Source organism: Ruditapes philippinarum, unplaced genomic scaffold (assembly GCF_026571515.1).
Source record: "Ruditapes philippinarum isolate M1 unplaced genomic scaffold, ASM2657151v2 ctg2486_1_1_1_1, whole genome shotgun sequence".
Lineage (NCBI taxonomy): Eukaryota > Metazoa > Mollusca > Bivalvia > Venerida > Veneridae > Ruditapes > Ruditapes philippinarum.
Genome location: NW_026861059.1, coordinates 89459 through 111812, shown reverse-complemented (window position 1 = coordinate 111812; position 22354 = coordinate 89459). Strand labels below are relative to the sequence as shown.

General features: G+C 31.0%; 1 protein-coding gene across 1 annotated transcript in view; it reads right to left on the bottom strand.

The window, feature by feature from the left end:
• Positions 1-20953, bottom strand: part of LOC132714398 (trafficking kinesin-binding protein 1-like) — a 38152-nt gene extending 17199 nt beyond the window's left edge. Inside the window, exons 1-7 of the mRNA XM_060697278.1 lie at positions 20812-20953; positions 16914-16990; positions 10708-10903; positions 5688-5908; positions 4726-4810; positions 1612-1742; positions 797-871 (exon numbers count right to left, since the gene is read on the bottom strand). Coding sequence (XP_060553261.1) covers positions 797-871; positions 1612-1742; positions 4726-4810; positions 5688-5908; positions 10708-10903; positions 16914-16990; positions 20812-20866 — 840 coding nt within the window. The 5' untranslated portion in view covers positions 20867-20953. The remainder of the gene's footprint in view (positions 1-796; positions 872-1611; positions 1743-4725; positions 4811-5687; positions 5909-10707; positions 10904-16913; positions 16991-20811) is intronic.
• Between the last annotated feature and the right edge of the window lie 1401 nt (positions 20954-22354).

Here is a 22354-nt window from a genome sequence, read left to right as displayed (position 1 = left end):
TTTCACATGGTTTTTCGGTCATATTGGCAACAAACATGCTTCAATTAGATCCTTTAATCAACAGCAAAAACATCTTATCAGCAGACAAATTTAAGTCCAAGTTAAATTAGTTTCAAGAGTTGTGAACACATCAGGGTTATCAGTTTGACTTATTTCTTATAAATCCGGTCCATTTAATGAAATTTCAAATTGAAATTTAACAACAAAAATATGCTTGTATGCAAGCTGAAAATAAGACAACATGCTTTGTATATACTTTAAAGAGAGGTGTGGATAACAATTTAGAAAAGAATTTAAAGTGTTTCAATGCTGTGTAAAGGTTCCGCCCATGCTTTTTGTTTTAAATTTTTTTGAACTTTGACCTTTAAAGTTTTTTGTAACTTAATTTATTTGCTTCATTGCAAGAAAAAAAACGAAAGGAAATAAGCATTAAAATATGCCATATTTCTATAAATATTCATCAAGCCAAATACCTCATGCAGTGATAATGCTCCTGTTAAAAATTAAAAGTTAAAAAGGGGCATAACTCCAAAAATATTGCTTTCAGATTTATGCTCCTTGTCAAACAACTGCACCTTGTCATGATAAGTAAGTATTCCAAATTTCATGTCGAAGCCTTTTGAAATATTTGAATAATGGGCTGCATTAAAATGTTCGCATAATGACAAAGACAACAACTCCACAGCTATCATAAAGGCTCAACTTTTTCTTCAAAACAGACAAGCTAAAAAAAAGAAACATATTCATTCGATAAATGTGCCAGAAAATGATGTGTAAAATAATCAAACAATTTTACCTCTCTCGTAAGATAATTCTGTGAGTCGTATGCAGCCTCCAAGGTTTTCTGTAGGTCCATATTATCAGCAGTAAGCTGTAACAGAACAAAACAAAAGTCACTGTGACTGTCAGTTATGATAATTCATACAAAGTAGGTGGTGGTGTTAGTTGTTTTCAATCCAGATCACACCAGTAAGCCACATTGAATTTACCTAAGCACAGTTTGGCCATTACATCATTCCTGGGCATGCTGTCAAGCAGCTTACTAGTACTATAGTTGCCTTCACTTTCGTAAGGAACTGATAACTTCTGTACATACCAGAGTAGAGTTACAGTGTGAATGACCCTAGAAAGGATTTCATTATCAATCACAACAAAAGTTGCCTGCTTTGTCTGGGAATCAAACTGGGGTCACCCGATGCAGAGTCCATAGCTCTACCAATCTAGCTAACCAGAAGGCTTTCATTCACAATACTGCCATATTGGGATAAATATAATAATTAGAATAAGCCTAGATAATAAGTATGAACCCAAATAATAAGTATGAACCTAAATAACAAGAATAAACCTAAATAATAATTATGAACCTAAATAATAATTATGAACCTGAATAATAAGTATGAACCTAAATAACAAGTATAAACCTAAATAATAATTATGAATCTAAATAATAATTATGAACCTCAATATTAGGCATAAACCTTAATAATACGCAAGAACCCATTGTGATATAGATTTATTGACACTTCCTGCTAGAAACCTCTACAGACTTTTTTCTGCAGCGTAGGAAGCTAAAACAATTAATTGAGAAATTTACTAACACAAAGTACTTACAGTGCGGACTTTTTTCTGCAGCGTAACAATTTGGTGTAAGAGGTTTGTGATCTCTTCTTTCTGTGAACAACATTCTTCTGACTTCTCCACCAACTCTCTCGACAACTGGGAAAGCTGGCCATGAACATCCTCTGTTAAAATATAACAACAATAACGATATGATTGCTTAATAACCAGTTTTCATGAAGGGAATACTGAAAAGTAAATTTGATATCACTTTTAAAATCTTCTTCTATGCTGTCATATAATTATGGCATCACAAAAAACATGAAGTCATGTCATATAATTATGACATCACTTGAAAAATAAATTGATGTCATATAATTATGACATCAATGAAACATGAAGTGATGTCATATAATTATGACATCACTAAAACATGCAGTGATGTCATATATTTATGACATCGCCAAAAACATGAAGTGATATCATATAACTATAACATTACTAACACCATGAAAATATGTCATATAATTATTGGCATTGTCTAAAACATAAAGCAATGCCTTATAATTTATGACAGCACTAAAAACGTGACCTAAAAATCAATTTCAAATACGAAATATCTTCATGAAACAGTATTAGGACAACTATCAGCATAATGGAATGGAATACTTCAACATGTGTATTTTAGAATTCCAATTAACTTATTGTTAATAATAGTTGTCATAAATATATCATTTGTCTATTTGTTTGCTTGGATGTTAGTTAGACAACTTATCAATATGTGAGTAGCTTTTGATTCTCTGATAATGAAGAATGATACATCTTAAATCTTCTAATTATCTAAAATCAATTTGTCAATGTTTCAATCTGGACAAAATATTTCATCATTCTTAGGGAAAATGTTAGAATATGTACTAACTTAATAGCCACCAGTGCAAACCATGATCAGTCAGCACAGATGTGAAGGCAAATCTTGATAAGCAATGATTGCAAGTGTAGATACAGTTGTTGCTAACAGGAAAATGGTTATCATTATTGTTTATTGGAAAACAGGAATGTTTAAAACAAATTTATAATACAGCAAACTCCTTATTTGAGAAAAATATGAGATTTCTTCATAATTTGACAGCAGCCGTATATATAAAACAATATAAACATCACAATTATCCAATTAAAAGCAATGTTACAAATGGCAGTATTATCAGTAGAGAAATATAACCTAACTAAAGTATTTTATATCACATACCCTAGACCTATATCTGAAAACAGGACTTCATTTTTTTATTGAGTGATTACTGATTAAGAAACAGAGTTTTATCTTAAACAAATACTTTATTGGCATTTACAAAAAGCTTTTGAATTGACTACAAACATTTTTGTCACTGGCCGACTAAAAAGAAAGCATTTAAACTTTCCTATTGATGTAAATTGCCACTTATTTCGATAATATTTTGCATTTTAATACTTACTATAACCTCACTACAAACATTTTTGTCACCAGCCGACTGGATATATAGATATTTTATGCCTGATTTAAGCCATATGATCATTACTTGAATAATATTCTTATTCCAAAATGTACAATGCATAGTGAAAACAAATAAATATAATAAACATCTTGATATTGTTCTTCGTAAGTACTTTTCAGACTGACTTTGGTGTTTCATGCTATAATGTATTTGAGCTGTCTCATCAATAGAAATGATATTGATGTTTATCGAAATTTTCCTTTAGATCAATAATCGATACACATTAAAGAAAAACTGTTTACAAATTATATAAAAAAATTTGAAATTATGAAATTTTAACCCATTTAAAGATATATACGCCTTTCTACGCCTTTTTCACCCCCCCCCCTTTTTTGCTTTCTCAAATGGTGAAAAAATGCCTTATTTAGGCCCCTAATACTTGTTTTTGTTTGAGAAGTGTTGTTTAAAAAAGTGACCACTTTTTCGGCGCTGTGCCCCATCTTAATCGGTGGGTTGCCAGAAGGGGGATGTGCCCCCTTCTGTTTGGGGGATTTGAAGGGGGGCTGTAGTCCCCCTCATCGCCAAGAAAATTTTGGACTTTTGAGAGGCTAAAAATGACCCCAGGTTGATCATAAGGTAACTTGTAACCAACGCTGAAAAGCATTTGACTCTATCTTAATCCATTGAGAAGTGGCAGCACTTCAATTTTGATGGAAAAAATCAACGCAAAAAAGTGATTTTTGGCAATTTTGAGATGTCCCCTAGTTGCCATGGTAACAGGAAATTTAAGACTGAGCATGTTGTTACAAAGGCAATGGTCCAGTCAACATTTGTGCCAAGTTTGATTAGTATTGAAGCAGTTTTATAGCAACTTGAACTTGTAAAGGGAGACTTTTCAATGAAAACAGCCATTTTTCACAAAATGCTCATGCGGTAATGGGTTAAATCAAAACATTATACGTAAGCAGTTGTCCATGTCAAACAGCATTCTGTGTATACAATAATTATTTGTAGCCTTTTAGACCCTAAAAAAGCAGAATTCAATCATTGATTTCCAATTAAACTAACTCTTGAGAAATAGCTCAGACAGTAAGCCCAGATCAAGTTGTCAACATATTAATCTTCTTTTACTAATCATTGATATAGAGTCCTTAAAAATCCTATCAAACTTTTATTTCTAAGCCATCAATTCTTTACATTTAAGTCCCTGAAAAGAGGTGCTGTAACTAAATGCTAAAAGTGTCTTGAACCATTGACCTTGTTTCTTCACATGACATCAGGAACCTTATCAATTTAAGTTGCACAATCAATCGACAGCAACAGCTGTCCATAAAAAAATTCTACGTGCTTGACAGTAATAATGGGGGCATAACTCTGTAAAAGGGTATCTCAGAGTTATAGGACTTGTGCTCATCATGTTAAAAAAGTCACAGAAAAACAAGTAATTTAAAGTTTTCAACCCACCCCCCTTTCAGGGGTTTTTTGGTTTTTAAAACGACTCCCAGGGAAAAAATTTTAAAAAAAGTGTAAAAAAAGGAAAAACCAACACAAAAAAATGGGGGCCAGGGAAAAAACAAAAAGGCTCCCCCAAATTTTTTTAAATTTTGTAAAGGGTAAAAAATTTTTTTTTAAAATTTAAGTTTTATAGGCTATTTATTTTTAAGGGAAATTTAATTTTTGTGGGCCCTTAAAAACATACCAAATTGGTTGTACACATCATTGCCCCAAATTTGTTTTCCCTTTTTTTCCCAGCCCGTCGGGCCCAACCCCTTAGCTTTAAACGTCTGCAAAAAAAATTAAATTTTTAATATACATGTATTTTCAAATCCTTCTAAATGCAGCATGACCATCAGTGATATGGCCATCATTAAAATGATTTTGGTTTGCCTACCCTTTGAAAATGCCCCTTCTTACAACCCTTTTTCTGCATTTTGCTATAGAAATTAAAAAAAATTTGCAGCAATTAAAAAAGAAGGTTGAAAACCACATGTAATGACTTTGCAATTACATGCAATTAATTACAAGTATATTGCTTGCATAATGAAACGCAACTGAACGTTATAATTACTCGTTTGCTTAAATAAAATATCAATTTCCTTTTTCAATTTTCCTCCATATAAGCTAATCAATATTCTTAACTTTTATTTAATTAGTATCTAAGCAACCAGACTATGATGTACCAGTGAGTCAGCACTTTATAAACTGTTCAAATACTCAAATTTCGAAAATTAGTAAACATGACACCAGAATACAGTGTTACCAGGTAACTCTTTAAATAAAATTGTGCACAGTAGTAGAGAATATAAGTAGAGTCTTGTATTATTAGCTTGCAAATCTCTTAAGAAAATGTACAGGAAATAACAAATACAGTGCACTCACTACAGAGTGGTCCTCTGCAGAGCAATTGCTCTTAACAACAATATCCAAGCAGACAAATGAGTAGAACCACAGATATCTGTAAGAGTAGCTAGATAACTTCCTCACATGAAAGAATCCAAAGTCCAAGACAGGATTTGAACCCACAGCAGTGAGGAGCAAGTGGTTTGAAGTCAACAACCTTAACCACTTGGCCACATGCATAGATTAGATTTAATATATATATGCTTGGCCATTAATGCAAAGTCAGCGTGATAAAGGAAAACAAATATGGTTAAAACAAACCTCTAAATGTAACTGGAGATTCTCATCTTCTAAACTCTGAATCTTTTTCTGCAACCCTGGCACTGTTTTCCCATCCGGTGAGTCCGGTGAACTGGAGTCCACACCCTCGTAGTTTTGCGTATATATTTTAAGAAGCTCATCTTTCATCGACAAGTCATGCTTCAACTGATTTATTCGCTCATTAGCTTGAGTGATCAATTGTTCTAACTCTTCGTTCTTTTCTTCCCAAAAAATTTATTCTTCCTCCCAAAAATGTCCCGTCCAAAACTTAAACGGTTTAAATTTCCCAAACTCTCTCCTTTTTTGCAATAGAAAAAATACATATTATAATTTTTGAAATGTACAGTCTTCAAAAATATTTTCTTGCATTAAATAATTATAAATCCTTACCCAAATTTTATTCTGATAATACCACTATTTTTAGAGCACTTATTGTGATAATTACTGGTCTGAAAAACTGGTAATAGTATTAGACCAGACATCACATCTGTGAAGTATGACCAGTTATACACAAGTCGTTAGATGTGTGCAGTCTGACCAAAATCTATCTCACTGGATGCTCAGTTTTAGTATTTTAAATTTAAAACCCCCTACAACTACTATCGGACTGTACCAAATTCAAAGGACAGGTCCATTACACTAATTGAGCAGGGATGCAAGGGTTATGTCTAAGTGTATTGTCTGTGGATATTTCATGCCACCACAAGACTTCTAGCAATGCATAGGTCATATATGAAATTCACAGCTTCTAATACTTAATGACAGACAAAATATCTACTGCCACATCCCAAATACCCTTTAAAGTAATATTCCCAGCACCTGTTCATAGAAAATGTCCCATATTATCTGTTTATTTTCTCTTGTTCAAGCAGAATTGATGAGTGAAAAAACAAAATAGATATAGACTAATTAAACTTTCTGAGGCAGCCGCCCCTAAAATATATAACTCGCCACAACTCACATAAATTAGACTTTAAAAGTTACAAGTACATGTGATTAACCACTCATATCTGTTCTTGGAACCTAAAACAGTTTGTGCAAATATCTGAACTTTTAGCTACAGTCAATGGAAACAACAATGAATATGAATTTTAACTAAATTAATTCAATTATATGATTATATGTACATTTAGGTCAGTTGGAACGAAATTGAAAATAAAGTTACACATCATCAGTATTGAATAGATAAATGTGTCAAGGGAATAAATTGTCATCAAGTATCAAAACAATGGCGCTTACATTGGTATATTGAAACAGTTAATGGAAAATATTGATCATCAAATGACAATCTGGTAAATTAATGTTTATTATAAAAGTTCATGAATATTTTACTAAAGTATGAACCATGACTTATGAAGTAATATTTGCATCCTCAGCATAATAAAAGGTATAGTACTCCAACTACTATGTTTAAAAGGCAACAAAAAGAGAATATACAATCATGTATATATAATTTGAAGATTTTTTTTTTATTTTTAAATAAGCCTTTAGGAATAATTTACATAATTAAAACAATACACAGGCTTAACTTTCATTAATTTTGTTTGTTTTTTAATAATAGAAAGCCACAAAATAACATCATAATGATACTTCTATGTGCAAGTATGGTGTTCTTATAATAACAAGTTAATTTTGCTTTGCTTTTGTTTGTTTGTTTCCTTGTTAAAGCTGCACATCATCAGACTCGTGCTAATTTTCATGAAAATTTTGAAAATGTATTTAAAAGTTAAATATTACGAAGGCAACAAAATAATTTACATGTTCGCTGCAATCGGCGCTTAAAATCCACGCACATTACCAAAAAGAGGTCAAAATATGCATAAATTATAAATAGCCCTATGCAGTCAAAATGGTGATAAAAACTGTAAAATCAAATGCAGTCTTAAATAGCACAGAACATGAAAATTATAGCTTGAATCTTGAATCTTTTTACTTTTCTTAACATCTTTTTACATTTTTCTAAAGTTTGATTTTCTTGAAATAGTTTGGTTCATCTGGAGGCAGACAACTTTAAGTGCTGTAGAGTTGATAGCTGGAACCTAAATTATAAAATAAGAAAAACCTTTACCACCAGTATAGAGCCAGGTCAGCCTGCACATCCATGCATTCTGACTAAAGCTCTATACATTTACCTAACTTACACAATCTTTATTTTTTTTTTATTTGATATCCTAAAATTTCTAATTGAACGAGAAAATTTTAAAGATCTGGCAGGTTAATTTCGCAAGTATATGTATACTTATTAACTTCAGTAAAGAATATCACTCGAACCAGAAATTGACATATTTTGATGTCTTCTCTAAATGGAACTACACGATTAACACATCATTTAATGCTTTCTTTTTAAAAATAACATATGGATATGAAAATATCAAAATGCACATGATACATAAAAAAAAACATTTTATTTTTGCAATAAGAAAACTTTAATAATCAAACAGAACAAAACTTACTTTTGCAGACTTTTTCACATTCTGAACATTTTTCGAGGCCATTTCGTGTAATATATACAAATTGTACACAATTCCATTTGTTTCCCACAGCAATTTTAAACAGCTGATTTATCAGTGAAGTTCTGCACAAACAAAGTTTGCAGCAAGGTCCTTGACAATTTTCATAATTTAATGCTCAATTTGCAAAATGTCTTTCTTGGGGATTTATATTTCGTGTTCAAACAGTTGCAAAAAAAAAAACGTATAACAAAAAACAAGATCCTGTTTGACTGATATATTAAAAAGAGCTGCTAGATAAGATAAAACTCGCTCAATTATTCTCAACATGACAATAAAACAACCCCGATAATGAAGGAATTTTCAAAGTTTTCAAAGGGGAGTAATTCAATCAAAATCCATGCAAGAGTTATGGCTCTTGGCAAATGACCTACAAATATGTTTTCCAAAGAGTAAACAGAAATTAGTTAAAGAGATTTATGATATATGGTGTTGCCAGCAAAGCTTTTAACCATGTGTTGATACCGCAGACATTTGGGAAAATTAAGAATCCACGGGCACTTGGGCAAAATAGAATCCTCCGACACTTACGAAAAAAGAATCCCCAGACACTTGGAAAATAGAATCCCCGGACACTTGGGCAATTAGAATACCCGTACACTTAAATAAACTTCTATTCTTCAATTTAAACTTCCGTTCTGTATTTCAGTTAGTCAAGCTTAAAATCGAATGAATACAACTAAACATTAATCTTATATATATGGTCTGCTTTAAAAGTGTCCCACATTAATGTGTCAAATCAATATGTATTTGAAGGCAAGTTGTTTTACTTGTTAAATAGAAAATATAAAAAAAAATGCATATCAATATCTGTCTAAATCCGTCTTGAATATTTTGGTAGTGACAATTTAAACAAAAAACAGGTTTTCATAATCCTATAAAACACTTAACAATTTTAACACTTAGTAATCTTTATAAACTATAAATAAAATGTTTGTTTAAATTTTAATATCCTTGTTGACAGTTTAGCAGTGTGCATTTTTATGACAAAGTGCACACTAATTATTATATTTCTGATTCATTCAAGGTAAAATTGGTTCCGCATGCCTATTTTCAACAAAGGTAAATACATTGTATATACACTGCATGCATATAATTCAACGTATAAATAGCATATCTGTTTGTTTGTTTGTTTGTTTGTTTACAACCATTCACTAGACGGGTAGAATACTGATTTGCTACATTATTTTATCTTCATCACTTTTATGTTCATTTTAATCCACAGAAATAATCATCTATTCAGCATACATGCATAATTATTGCATAACATATATATATGTATATAACATATGTAAACAAACACAGAATTACATTATCAAAATTTCTATTCAATTTAAATAACTCCAGTTTTCCACACTTAAATTTAATTTCTACCAGAAGCAACTTACATAGAAAACAAACAAAAAATGAAACTTAAACTCATTCAAATGCCTTTAATCAAAAACACAAAACATTCACAGTCTAATTCCACATTTCCATGAAATATTTCTTCTAGGTTAAATGAAGGAACAATGAGTATTTTCTATTAAATTAAGATACATATCTAACTCTGCTTTGATGTGTATATATACACCTACATCTCTTATACATCAGAAGTTTTTCCTCCCCAACCAGAAGCATAGCATGAATTATGACCTTTGGTTAACAGGCATCAATTAAGCAAGTGGTTTATTTTCTGGTAAAATGGCATTAAAACAATTTCTACTTTCTGAGAAAAACAAATACCAAAGCTTTAAGGAATCATTCTTTTGATATTTCTGCCTCACTCAACCATTGTTAAGGCAATAGAAAATAAATAACTAGATTCTCATCCAAATTTTGGGGAAAAATAGGGCGGGTGGGTGGATTTTAATTTTTATTTTTTATTTTCCATTCTCGGTCTGGAATTACACACAAGGAGGTCAATATTTTGGACTTTGTTCTATATAATAGGTTCTAATATTATGTGTATGTAAGATATGTAGATTCAGATTGAGAATAGAAGCAACATGATAATATATCTTGATTGTAATGATCTAGCTGTTTTATTGAACCTTTCATATTATTTACATGTTTGGACAAAATAAAAAAGACAACAATATATAGATCTACATGTATTGTTACAAAATAAGACATATTAATTTTATAAAGGAGTTGAATAAAGATGTACTATGCCTATGCTGATCAATAGTGCTTTTACATGAGTAAATTATTTAATCAACCAATGAAGCTACACAAAAAGACAATCCTATTTATATATTACATTGCAAAAATAACATCTAAGCTATTGAAAATTTGGCAAAGAAAGTACAGAGATTTACCTATTATATAAAAAAGCGATCTTATTTTCACTTTCATATCATGACTAGATATTATAAAGAGTACATACAAAATCAAGCAGCACGCTGACCATGAAGATTCTATGCAAAATTCATTTTTAAGGCCACAAGGACCAGCACCCCCCTTTTGTTTATATTTGGTTCAAATGATTATTTCAGGCCGTGACATTTCAAGTATTATATGATAACAACCTGGGTGAATGTCAAAATGACGGCTTTTCTTAGTGTGGCTTTCAATGAAGAAACAAAACAAAATTGGCCAGTAGAAATAATCAGGGTCCTCACTAGGATTTTCAAAATCCTGAGACTCCCAATTCTGCTGTTTCTTCTTGATTAATTCTATCATGGAGCTTGTATAATATATCTGTGATTCCACACACCCCCCTCCCTTAAGAAAATATACATTGTACAACACAAACTGGCAAATGTCTCATTCTAAACTAACTTAAACAAAACAGTAAGTTAATTTAATTAATAAACTATATTTAAAGTGTTATTGGACAATTTTTATCAATACAAGGCTTCCTTTTGGTGACTTCTTTTTTTATTATAAAAATCGGCATCGCGAAAATATGTGACAAACGAAAAAAATGTCTGTTTTCTGCATAACCATTCACAATTCTAGTTGTCGTTGATTTTGATTTTATCAGATTAATTATTTTATGAGAATATTTAAATTGTTATTCAGTTGCTATTTTAAAAGGCATTGTAAAACAAAATTTCCAAATTTGTAATTTACGGCAAAATTTACCGAATGCTGTTTATGAACTGCTGTTTATTTGAATATTTGACTTGTCCAAAATTGGTCTTTTGTGGTTCAAACTTCAATATAGGTAAAGTTCTTTAACACATTTCATTTTAACTATCAAAACAGGTTATTTTTAGCTCTTAGAAATTTAATTTGGACCCGAAGATTTTTCACGGTAAGAAATTTTATCTCGGCCCGCATTTCAGCCAGGACCGAGACTGACGGATTTTCGGCCGCACAGATGATGATACACTTATTTATCTACTTAATTCTTTTTCTTTCTTTCTTCACTTATTTATCTACTTAATTCTTTTTCTTTCTTTCTTTTTCTTTCTTCTTCTTCTTCTTTTTTTTTTTTTTTTTTTTTTTTTTTTTTTTTTGAAAATAAAAATCGTTCGGGCAGAGCAATTTTTGCCGGGCGGGCGGGGATGAGAATCTGGGAATTTATTTTCTATTGCCTAAAAGCACTATGGGGTAAACTTTAAGAAGCTGGGTTAACTTTTAAGATGCTTTAAAGGCCCATGAAGTCATAATGCCTCAGAGATGAATAAATTTTTCTTTCTTTAGAGATTTATTATAATGTTTAAATTATGGTTTTTAAAGAACTTTAGAAGCTTATCAACTGAAGAAAGTAGGCTGAATGTGAAATTATTTGTCATAAAAGTAGCAAAATGTAAACAATGTAGTATTTTGACTTCCACACTAAATCACTATAACTGTACTTATTGCCAGAAAGTAAAGTTTCCTTAAACCTTTATCATTACATTTATACACACTATAATCATTAGTAATCATATAAAATTACCTGTGCTTAAAAAAAACCCAGAAATCACCAATGGTGACTGCTAAATTTTAATTACATTTTGTGTATTCTGACATTGAAATTCTGAAATTCATAATGAGTTCATTCACATTATGTGTGAAAAATCAACACCCAGTTACATAAACAAATATTCCAATGTTATTCATTCTTCCATAAAAAAAATTCATGTGCTGTACCTTTAAAGACCAATAAATGTAAATAACAATGTTTTTAACAGAAAGGAATGGAAGAACACTGAACTCGCAGGGAGTGGTCTTAAAAACAAAAGAATAGCAAAAACATTGACCTTAGATCATGCAGGAGTGTGCTTAAAAAAAGAAAATGAAAAAAACAACTTTTAATCTTTGTCAAGCCTCTTTGTTAACTTAATATATAATATCGCCTTACACTAAAAAGTTCAGGATTAATTTTTGGACCTGATGCCAATATGACACTGTAAGCATCTAATGTTGTAAGATGCTTATCCCCCCCACCCTGCTGTTATATCTTTTCCAATGTTAATGAAAATATAATCCCTATAAAGAGACAAAACAGAAAAAATATAATCCTTATAAAGAGACAAAACATAAAACGGCATGCCCAGAAATATAACAGCAATGTGATGTTGCCTTTTGTTGATTAAAATTATTTCCTGTAACCACATTTAATAATGACTTTGTAAAAGGTTAAACCTGTGTTAAAGGCCACCTCTGAATCAAGATTGCCCTGTAAATAAAGGCCACTCTTTGACAGTCACTTATTGATTAAAAAAGAACAAAGCAAACTCTAAATAAAGCCCACTTCTCTATAAAGGCCATATTGTTTGGTCCCTCCTTTGGATAACCTTTATTCACAGGTTTGACTGTAGAAAGCATGATCATATGTTAATGATAATATTTTGGTGTGTTTTTTGTTTATGTTTGTAAGTTATGTCACATATTAAAAGACATCAGGTAAATTGTCACCTTTATCACTATTAGTGGAGAAGACGGGTGCACATCTGAAATTGTTAACCATACAAGTTTCATAAACTAGTTATCTACACAAAAGGAATCCAATCACTGTTGTGATTTGAAACTACTGTTCCACTGCATGAATAAAGTACAATAGAAACACAGACAACTCAGTACAATGCACTACCAACAACCTCTTTAACACAAATTTGCTCCCAAACTAATATATAAGACTTTTGAGACTTCTGGGAATCAAACTTGAAACTGATCTGGCCAAATGTTTACAATTTGATAACAAAACAAGCCTAAAAGTCAAGATTTATTATTTACAACTAAACACTTACTAAGCAACCATTTGTACAGTCTTTTAGGCACTTCTCTAGGTGATCACTTTCAAAGTCCGGCATGTTTAAATGTTAATAATTGTATCAAAATTTCACCATCATACACCTGATAAATTCCTATACCACTAATAAATAGCCAACCAAATGCAAAATTTTATCTATGATGGCCAGGTTATGACACTGGCAAACTGTAAACAAAATAAACAGACCCGGCTGACATGTATTCAAATGACCACCTTGTAGCCTCAGATACATTATAATAATCTTAACTCCTATGAGATTTGCGTACAGTTAAAACAATTACGTTACATTCAATATAGAAGATAGTGCATGTGATGATAATGACATTTGTGTACTGAATGTCACTGATAAAGTGATTTAAATTTTATATATAGAACACCAAACTCACCAACTTCTTTAACGCTTTCCTCCATCGCTAAATATCTTAAATGGACTTGTCCATCTGTCAGTCTTGACTTAACCATTCATTATTTTTGGGGGAAATTTTTTTCAAAATATGTATTGACTGAATAGTGAACAGTGCAGACCATGATCAGACGGCACTCAGAATCAGATGTGACCAGTGATCATTGTCTGCTCTGGTAGCATAGATAGATTAATATATAAGCTGCCCCCAACAGGCTAATATTTCAGCTTTATATTGGCTATCATAAATCACATCAAATTGGATCAAACGTAATACTGATTTAACTAAACAGACTTTACCAAAAACAAAAATTTTTTAGTCATATTTTGCTTGATAGACTTAAGCTACATGGCCTTGAAAAAAAGTTGGTAAAATTACTATTGAATATTTTTCTATGAAAGTAACATAGCATCATGTTCTTAAAAGTTTTACACAAATTGCAAACAATTAAATTTTTATTGCAGGAAAATAATTCAAGCTTATGCAAACATTTAGTATTTTTAATTCATTTCTTTTTCTGCCTTATCATTATTTTTCATCTAAATCATATGGTAAAATTAAACATTTATCTTCCCTTTTTTGCATATTTTGACCGATTTTTGGCCGATTTTCAGTTTTAAATCTGTAAATGACTTTCTTTCTTCATTTGACAATAATTCTTATTTAAAAAAAAAGAAGAAAAAAAAGCATGAATCTTGAGGCATGCTATTCTAAAGTAGGACTGTCTCTAATTATAAACTGGGTACATGACAGCACAGATAAGAAAATTTTGGTAAAATCTCGATCATTAACAAAAACACATCCACCTTGCATATGCACCTATAATCTTAAAGTAAATATTGACTTCTATATACGAATACGTAGTACGTCATTCTATATCAACTAATATCGTCCTAATCATTAAAAATCTAAAATATATATCAAACCATGCAGTCTATTTACCTACCATGCTTGTGATCAAATAAAAAATTAACTGTCGTGAGGTATTATCTTCATATATTCAAATAATAATTAAACATATTACTATATAATGTTCTAAATATTAAGTTACACCATCAACATTATAACTTATATGGAGACTTTTCAGCATTTACTGGTGGAGTAAGATCAAAGATGCATCTATTGAATTATTCAAGGCACCAGGCCCGGCTTTCACTAACGTTCTCAAACTGAGATATATCTCAATTTTAGATTGTCTCAGTATTGACTGAGATTCTTACTCACCTGAGAAAAATCTCAAGTTGGCTTTCACTAATTTTTTTCTCAACATTTGAGAATTTTCTCAGCTGAGACTGTTGTTTTTTTCTCAAGACATAAGCGGCTATCTTAGTGTACATTGTTGATGGGCTTCTATGACTAAAACATAGAGTGTTCCTTTTTGTTACGTAGTATATATCATGTATATATTAATATAGTTGCTGTTTTGATGTAAGATGACGCAACACGGAAATGTTTTGTATATTTATTACATTATAAAAGAAGATCTATATTTTTTTGTTTTATTTAAAAAGAACAACAACAACAAACAATGACAAAAACAACAAAAAGCAATTGCAAATGTGTGAATATTTGAATGCTTATGAAAACGAGTTTTCAAGAATGAATGTACATCAAAAGAAAAACAAAATCATTTTCAGTATGATAATTGTGACGTCATAATTTCATGACGTCATAAATAAGAGCGCATGATGTCACGCACAATAATCAGTCAATATATTACTAAATATATGAAAATTATAGGAATTTAATTGCAAAAAAGGTCAAATTATGTTTATTTATCAAAATAACAATGCAAAAAGTAAAAATACCCCTGAGAATAATGATTTAGCTTCACTGAGACATAATCTGAGACAGCCAAACCTTGTCTCAATATATCTGAGAAAAATCTCAAATCTTAAGTTGAGATTTTTCTCAATATTTTTTAGTGAAAGCCAAACTGAGAAAAACCTCAATGTCAATTTCTGATTTGAGAAAAATCTCAGATTTGAGCTGAGATTTTTACTTTGAGAATGTTAGTGAAAGCCGGGCCAGGTCAAACATAAGTAGAACTGGCATCAACCAAAGGTAATACGGTGACTCTCCAGCTTTACTGGTGGGGTAATACTTAAATTGCACTTAGTGCATTATTTCAGGCAGAAGCTAGCACATGAGTAAGACCAGGAACCAACCTTTCATAAGCTAGCTAGAGAAGTCCCTCAGAATCAGCAATCAGTTACATTATTTCAGTTACATGACTGGGCACCAGCATAAAAACCATTGATCTTCTGTACTGTTCGGAGAATCTATTCAAAGACTCAAGTTCAGTGCTGAGACCATTTTACTTTATTTGTCTGTGTGCATTATTTCTGGCAAACACATGGACAAGAATATGACCACTGATATTCCACAAAGTACCTGTACAACTTTTGCTCTCTCAGATGAAGGACTGATATCACAGTCTCTGGAAGGATTGGAACCCACAGTGATACAATGCACCATTAAACTGTCTCTGTACATAACAAACTCATCCTCAATAAAATAGCTACCTCAAATGAGGGAATTTAAAAACTGGCAAGAGGGGTGATCCTCAGAAGCACTGAAAACAACAATATTACATGACAATTGCAGACTCAGTTTAATTGAGTCTGTTCACAAGAGAAAATGAAATGCGCAACATCTTTTATGTCCCCTAACATCAGCTTAAGCAGTATTCAATAGTCAACATGAAGGCTCTTTTATGATTAAACCCAACAGTGTTAGTGGTAATACAATTTTTATCAAAATACGAAAAATTGAGTTACCAACAGTAAAAGGCCTTGTCTCAGACTGCACTGATAATGCCAGCTAACCAGTGGCTTTATATTGATAGCAAAGGCTCCAGAAGATATGAGCCGAGTCACCACAAAACCAACATAATGTGTTTGCGACCATCATGGATCCAGACCCGCCTGCGCATCCGCGCAGTCTGATCAGGATCCATGCTGTTCGCTATCAGTTTCTCTATTTTTATACGGCTTAAGCGAACAGCATGGATCCTGATCAGACTGTGCTGATGCGCAGGCTGGTCTGGATCCATGCTTGTCGCAAACCCATTATGTTGGTTTTGTCGTGACACGGCTCATATAAGATTAATCATTAAACATACCTCTTCCAATAGTCTAGTTACAGCTTCTATATCATTGTACGTTTTAGTCATCTGTGTCACACGATCCGAACATAATACTGAAAATAGAAACATTACATGCTTGTTAAAATTATGTCCTAAAAATGCTGAAAATAGAAAAATTACACACTCTATATCATTATGCCCTATCCGAACATAATACTGAAAATAGAAAAATTACACACTCAATATCATTATGCCCTATCCGAACATAATACTGAAACTAGAAAGATTACACGCTCAATATCATTATGCCCTATCCGAACATAATACTGAAAATAGAAAAATTACACACTCAATATCATTATGCCCTATCCGAACATAATACTGAAACTAGAAAGATTACACGCTCAATATCATTATGCCCTATCCGAACATAATACTGAAAATAGAAAGATTACACGCTTAATATCATTATGCCCTATCTGAACATAATACTGAAAATAGAAAAATTATACGCTTGTTAGCATTATGCCCTATCCGAACATAATACTGAAAATAGAAAAATTACACGCTCAATATCATTATGCCCTATCTGAACATAATACTGAAAATAGAAAACTTACACGCTTGTTAGCATTATGCCTTAAAAATGCTGAAAATAGAAAGATAATAGTCGCTCAATATCATTATCCAAACATAATATTGAAAATAGAAAGATTAAAGACTCGATATCATTATGCCCTAAAAAATTTATCAATTTTATTTCTCAATAATGTCCTGTTTAAGTTTCCAAAAAGTAACAGTGATTACAGTGTTACAGTGATTTAGTATCTTATATGGAAGTCAAAATACTACTTTATTTATATTTTTTTGTTACTTTTATGAAAAATAATTTCACACTCCGAGTAAATTTTTTCAGGTGACAGGCATCTTAAAATTACTCTAAAACAATTACTAATATTAAAGCATAAACTCTTAGAGATGGAAAAATTCTTATTGTTTCTGAGGCAAAATGGGCCTTTGATAATGATTTATGCAATTATCCCTAATTAAAACTGAAGCTGTATTAATAATCTGTTACAACAGTAAAATGACAAAATGATGAAGGAAGCATCTCTATAATATCCTAGTGGAAACCCTTTTAATTTAACATTATATAACTGCACCAATTTTATTATCTACAGACTGATACCTTCAGTGTTGTCTAAAAAAAATCTGAAAAATCATAATGTTTATTGTTATTTCAGTAACCTCTAGTAATTTTTTTTAGCAAAATTGAATGTATAATTAATTGAAAGATTACATCTAAGCCCTAGCTTAACAAATAGGACATACTTGATAAATTAATCTGTTAAATGGAAACATGATTATTTCTGATAAAAAGATTTATGTAACTAATTAAATGTTTTATCAACCTGATAAGGAAATGCATATACATATTTAATAAGTATAATTATCAAAATATCTTTCTGAATCAAATTTTAATGTTAAAATAAAATTAGATTAACAAAATCTGTTTTTTTCCCCTGTTTCAAAATTATACTTTCAAAACGGTATTTTCTCTATACAATGTAATTAGCAAACACAAATAGCAACAAGCAACAATAAATCATTTTTCTTTGCATACTAATTCTTTTAAAGTACTCAATTATCCCCTGTAGAAAAAAATAAATCTAGAAAATAATCCACACAATTTCTCAGAAATCACTTCACAATAATATAATTAGGATTTTCATCTTATGCAATATCCCGAGAATTCTGCATCATCCACATGAGAAATTTGTAAGACAGAAATTTCCGGGGGAAACTTTTGATCAGATATTTGACATATAATCAATAGCTCTGAACTTATGATTACATTTCTGAAACATTTCCTCTGCTAGAACCCTACACCTGCCATATTTGTAAAATGGATTTGCCCTGCTTTGAATTTGGAACAGTCCAATTAGAAGTTTAAGGGATTTCACCATCAAAACATCAACAAAACCTCAACATTTCTGTCTGTCTGGCGGAACAACAAGAGCTGTTGGTAGGACAGTAAGCTCAACTTTTCTCAATGCTTGATAGTAAAACGAGAGCCTGAATAATGTAGACTTTTCTAAGGTAAAAGGACCATAATTCTGTCAAAAATCCATGTTAGAGTTATGGGCCTTGGACACTGACCCGTTATGCTCTCAAAAATAATGTATGAAGTTTCAACCCATTCCCTACTAAGTTTTGGAGATACAAGCTTGCATGCAGAAAATTAACCAGTGTGATACAGAAAATTAACCAGTGTGATACAGAAAATTAACCAGTGTGATACAGAAAATTAACCAGTGTGATACAGAAAATTAACCAGTGTGATACAGAAAATTAACCAGTGTGATACAGAAAATTAACCAGTGTGATACAGAAAATTAACCAGTGTGATACAGAAATTAACCAGTGTGATACAGAAAATTAACCAGTGTGATACAGAAAATTAACCAGTGTGATACAGAAAATTAACCAGTGTGATACAGAAAATTAACCAGTGTGATACAGAAAATTAACCAGTGTGATACAGAAAATTAATACAGAAATTAACCAGTGTGATACAGAAAAATTAACCAGTGTGATACAGAAAATTAACCAGTGTGATACAGAAAATTAATACAGAAATAACCAGTGTGATACAGAAAATTAACCAGTGTGATACAGAAAATTAACCAGTGTGATACAGAAAATTAACCAGTGTGATACAGAAAATTAATACAGAAATTAACCAGTGTGATACAGAAAATTAACCAGTGTGATACAGAAAATTAACCAGTGTGATACAGAAAATTAATACAGAAATTAACCAGTGTGATACAGAAAATTAACCAGTGTGATACAGAAAATTAATACAGAAATTAACCAGTGTGATACAGAAAATTAACCAGTGTGATACAGAAAATTAACCAGTGTGATACAGAAAATTAACCAGTGTGATACAGAAAATTAACCAGTGTGATACACAGAAAATTAATACAGAAATTAACCAGTGTGATACAGAAAATTAACCAGTGTGGATACAGAAAATTAACCAGTGTGATACAGAAAATTAACCAGTGTGATACAGAAAATTAATACAGAAATTAACCAGTGTGATACAGAAAATTAACCAGTGTGATACAGAAAATTAACCAGTGTGATACAGAAAATTAACCAGTGTGATACAGAAAATTAACCAGTGTGATGCCAACGCCTGGGATGAGTACTAAGCTCTCCCTATTCTTTAACTTGCCTGCCTAAATTAACAAACTTTTACATATTTTTCAGCTGGTGCACAGCCTGAAATAGCTTGTTATTTAAGAAATAATATATCCCAAACTGTGATTTTATTGCTCAATAACATCACTGTTTGGAGTTCGGATGCGGGGAATTATATCACGAGGGCGTAGCCCGAGTGATATAATGATGCGCATCCGAACGACAAACAGTGATGTTATCAAGCAATAAAATCACCGATTTGGATATATTATTTCGATTCTAACACGACATCAACAAATAAATGCTGCCGTACATAATAATTAGCTAAACTGCGCCTGATTTGTTTCCGTACTTATTTTCAGCGCGTCACATTTTAGTGGTTACGTCACGTATAAAATGATTACGTCACATGTCTAAATATAGAACGTCAAACAGTGATTTTATAGTATAATAACACACACTTTCGGTTCCTCTATGTTCAATAGGGAAAAATGCGGGTCGTGTTAGAATATAACTTAATTGATCATGTGGTCTGATACTTTGTAGATTTTTGTACATTTAACATTTTATACCATATCAATATTAAATATATTTCCTACAATGTCTCCCTCAAAAGGTTCAACGAAAGAAGTTGTAATTAAACAAGTGCAAAAATGCACCCAAAAATACAGTAATTTATAACCACTAGTTCAATAATGGATTTATGATAATAACAACTCACCATTGTATGTTATATTTGTAAGCTCCTCCTCAATCTTGCTAATTTGCATATCCATCCAATTAATTCAATGAGAAACTACATTTTTGCAACATTTTAGTTAACCAATTTGCATATTCATTTAAATAATGATAAACTTTAATCCATGCACTTCAATGAAACATCCATTTAAAGCACTTTTTAAATAAACATTTTGTGTTGCTATTTTGCATACTCGTCTATCAATTAATAAACAAAATTATCTCACTTAGCATTCACTATATGAACCTGTCATAAAATTAAGATAAACTCATTTAAGAATGATACAATATTTTCTGTTATATACAATTATTTTAAAGTTTAAAATCCATCATTTCAAATTACAACATTTATAAATTCTTTTTTCAAATTTGCATACATGCACATTATTTATATTAATTATAAAGATTTGTTTACTGGTTATATGGTCGTGTAGCAAAAATGGTTGAAATCCAATATAACATATTATATTGCTAACAATCGTTTATAACTGGGCCATATTATAAACCTGTTAAAACAGCACAATTCTATTTATTTCAGGAAAATGAAAATTACTTCATAAATTTACAGCAGCTGTGTATACAGATTAAAATCAACGCGACAATTAATACAATAAATATCACCGTCACAAACGTGCAGTATTATAAATATATATATTTTATAAACATGTATATTTGCTTTCCTCTAATACCTTGTGTCTATAACTGATTTCCTCTAATTTAATGCATTAACCGATATTTAAACAGCACTTGAAAGAAAAAAATACTAGATTCAACAGCACTTAAAGATAAACTTAACTAATGAATTGATTATCAAGGTAATCCTCTGTGTAAATTTTCATAAGAAAAAATTAATTTGTGTCACTTAAAAAAGCTCCAATTAAAATAACCGCCAACCCACGATTTACACTTTTTTTTCCTTATGTATAAAGTAACCTGCAGAACTGACTAATTCTTTCAAAGATTATTTCCTATACACTTAAATCAGCAAAGATTACTTTCCGATATATACAATATACCATATATACATACAAGGCCACCCTGTGATATACTATATGTCAAGTTTACCGTGTTACGTACATTATTTTAATACACCAGTAATACTACAATATATCCCCGGCCATTCAATATTTTTCCTATCCTTTCAATTAGTGTAATGTATTGCATTGTGGGAATGGTGTGCAATAAGTCTGCTTAATTTCCACCAGATCACTGTAATCTACACTCAATGACAAGAAATTACACGGCAATATTGTTCTCAAGAAATCATTCAAGTCAAAGCCTTTGTGATTAACTTTTCACAATTCCCCCATCAAACATTTTTTTTTTAATGATTTCAAATCAAAGCCTCTTTGATAAACTTTTCACAATAATTATTCTTCTTTCAAATTTTTTTTTCCATTACAAAATTAATTCTTACAAAATGCAAATAAAAATGTTATGTATAAATTGTTACTTTTCCACTTTTTTCCAAAACAGCTTATCCATTAGTCAAACTTTGGAAATATTTGAGTCACAAAATAAGGTCA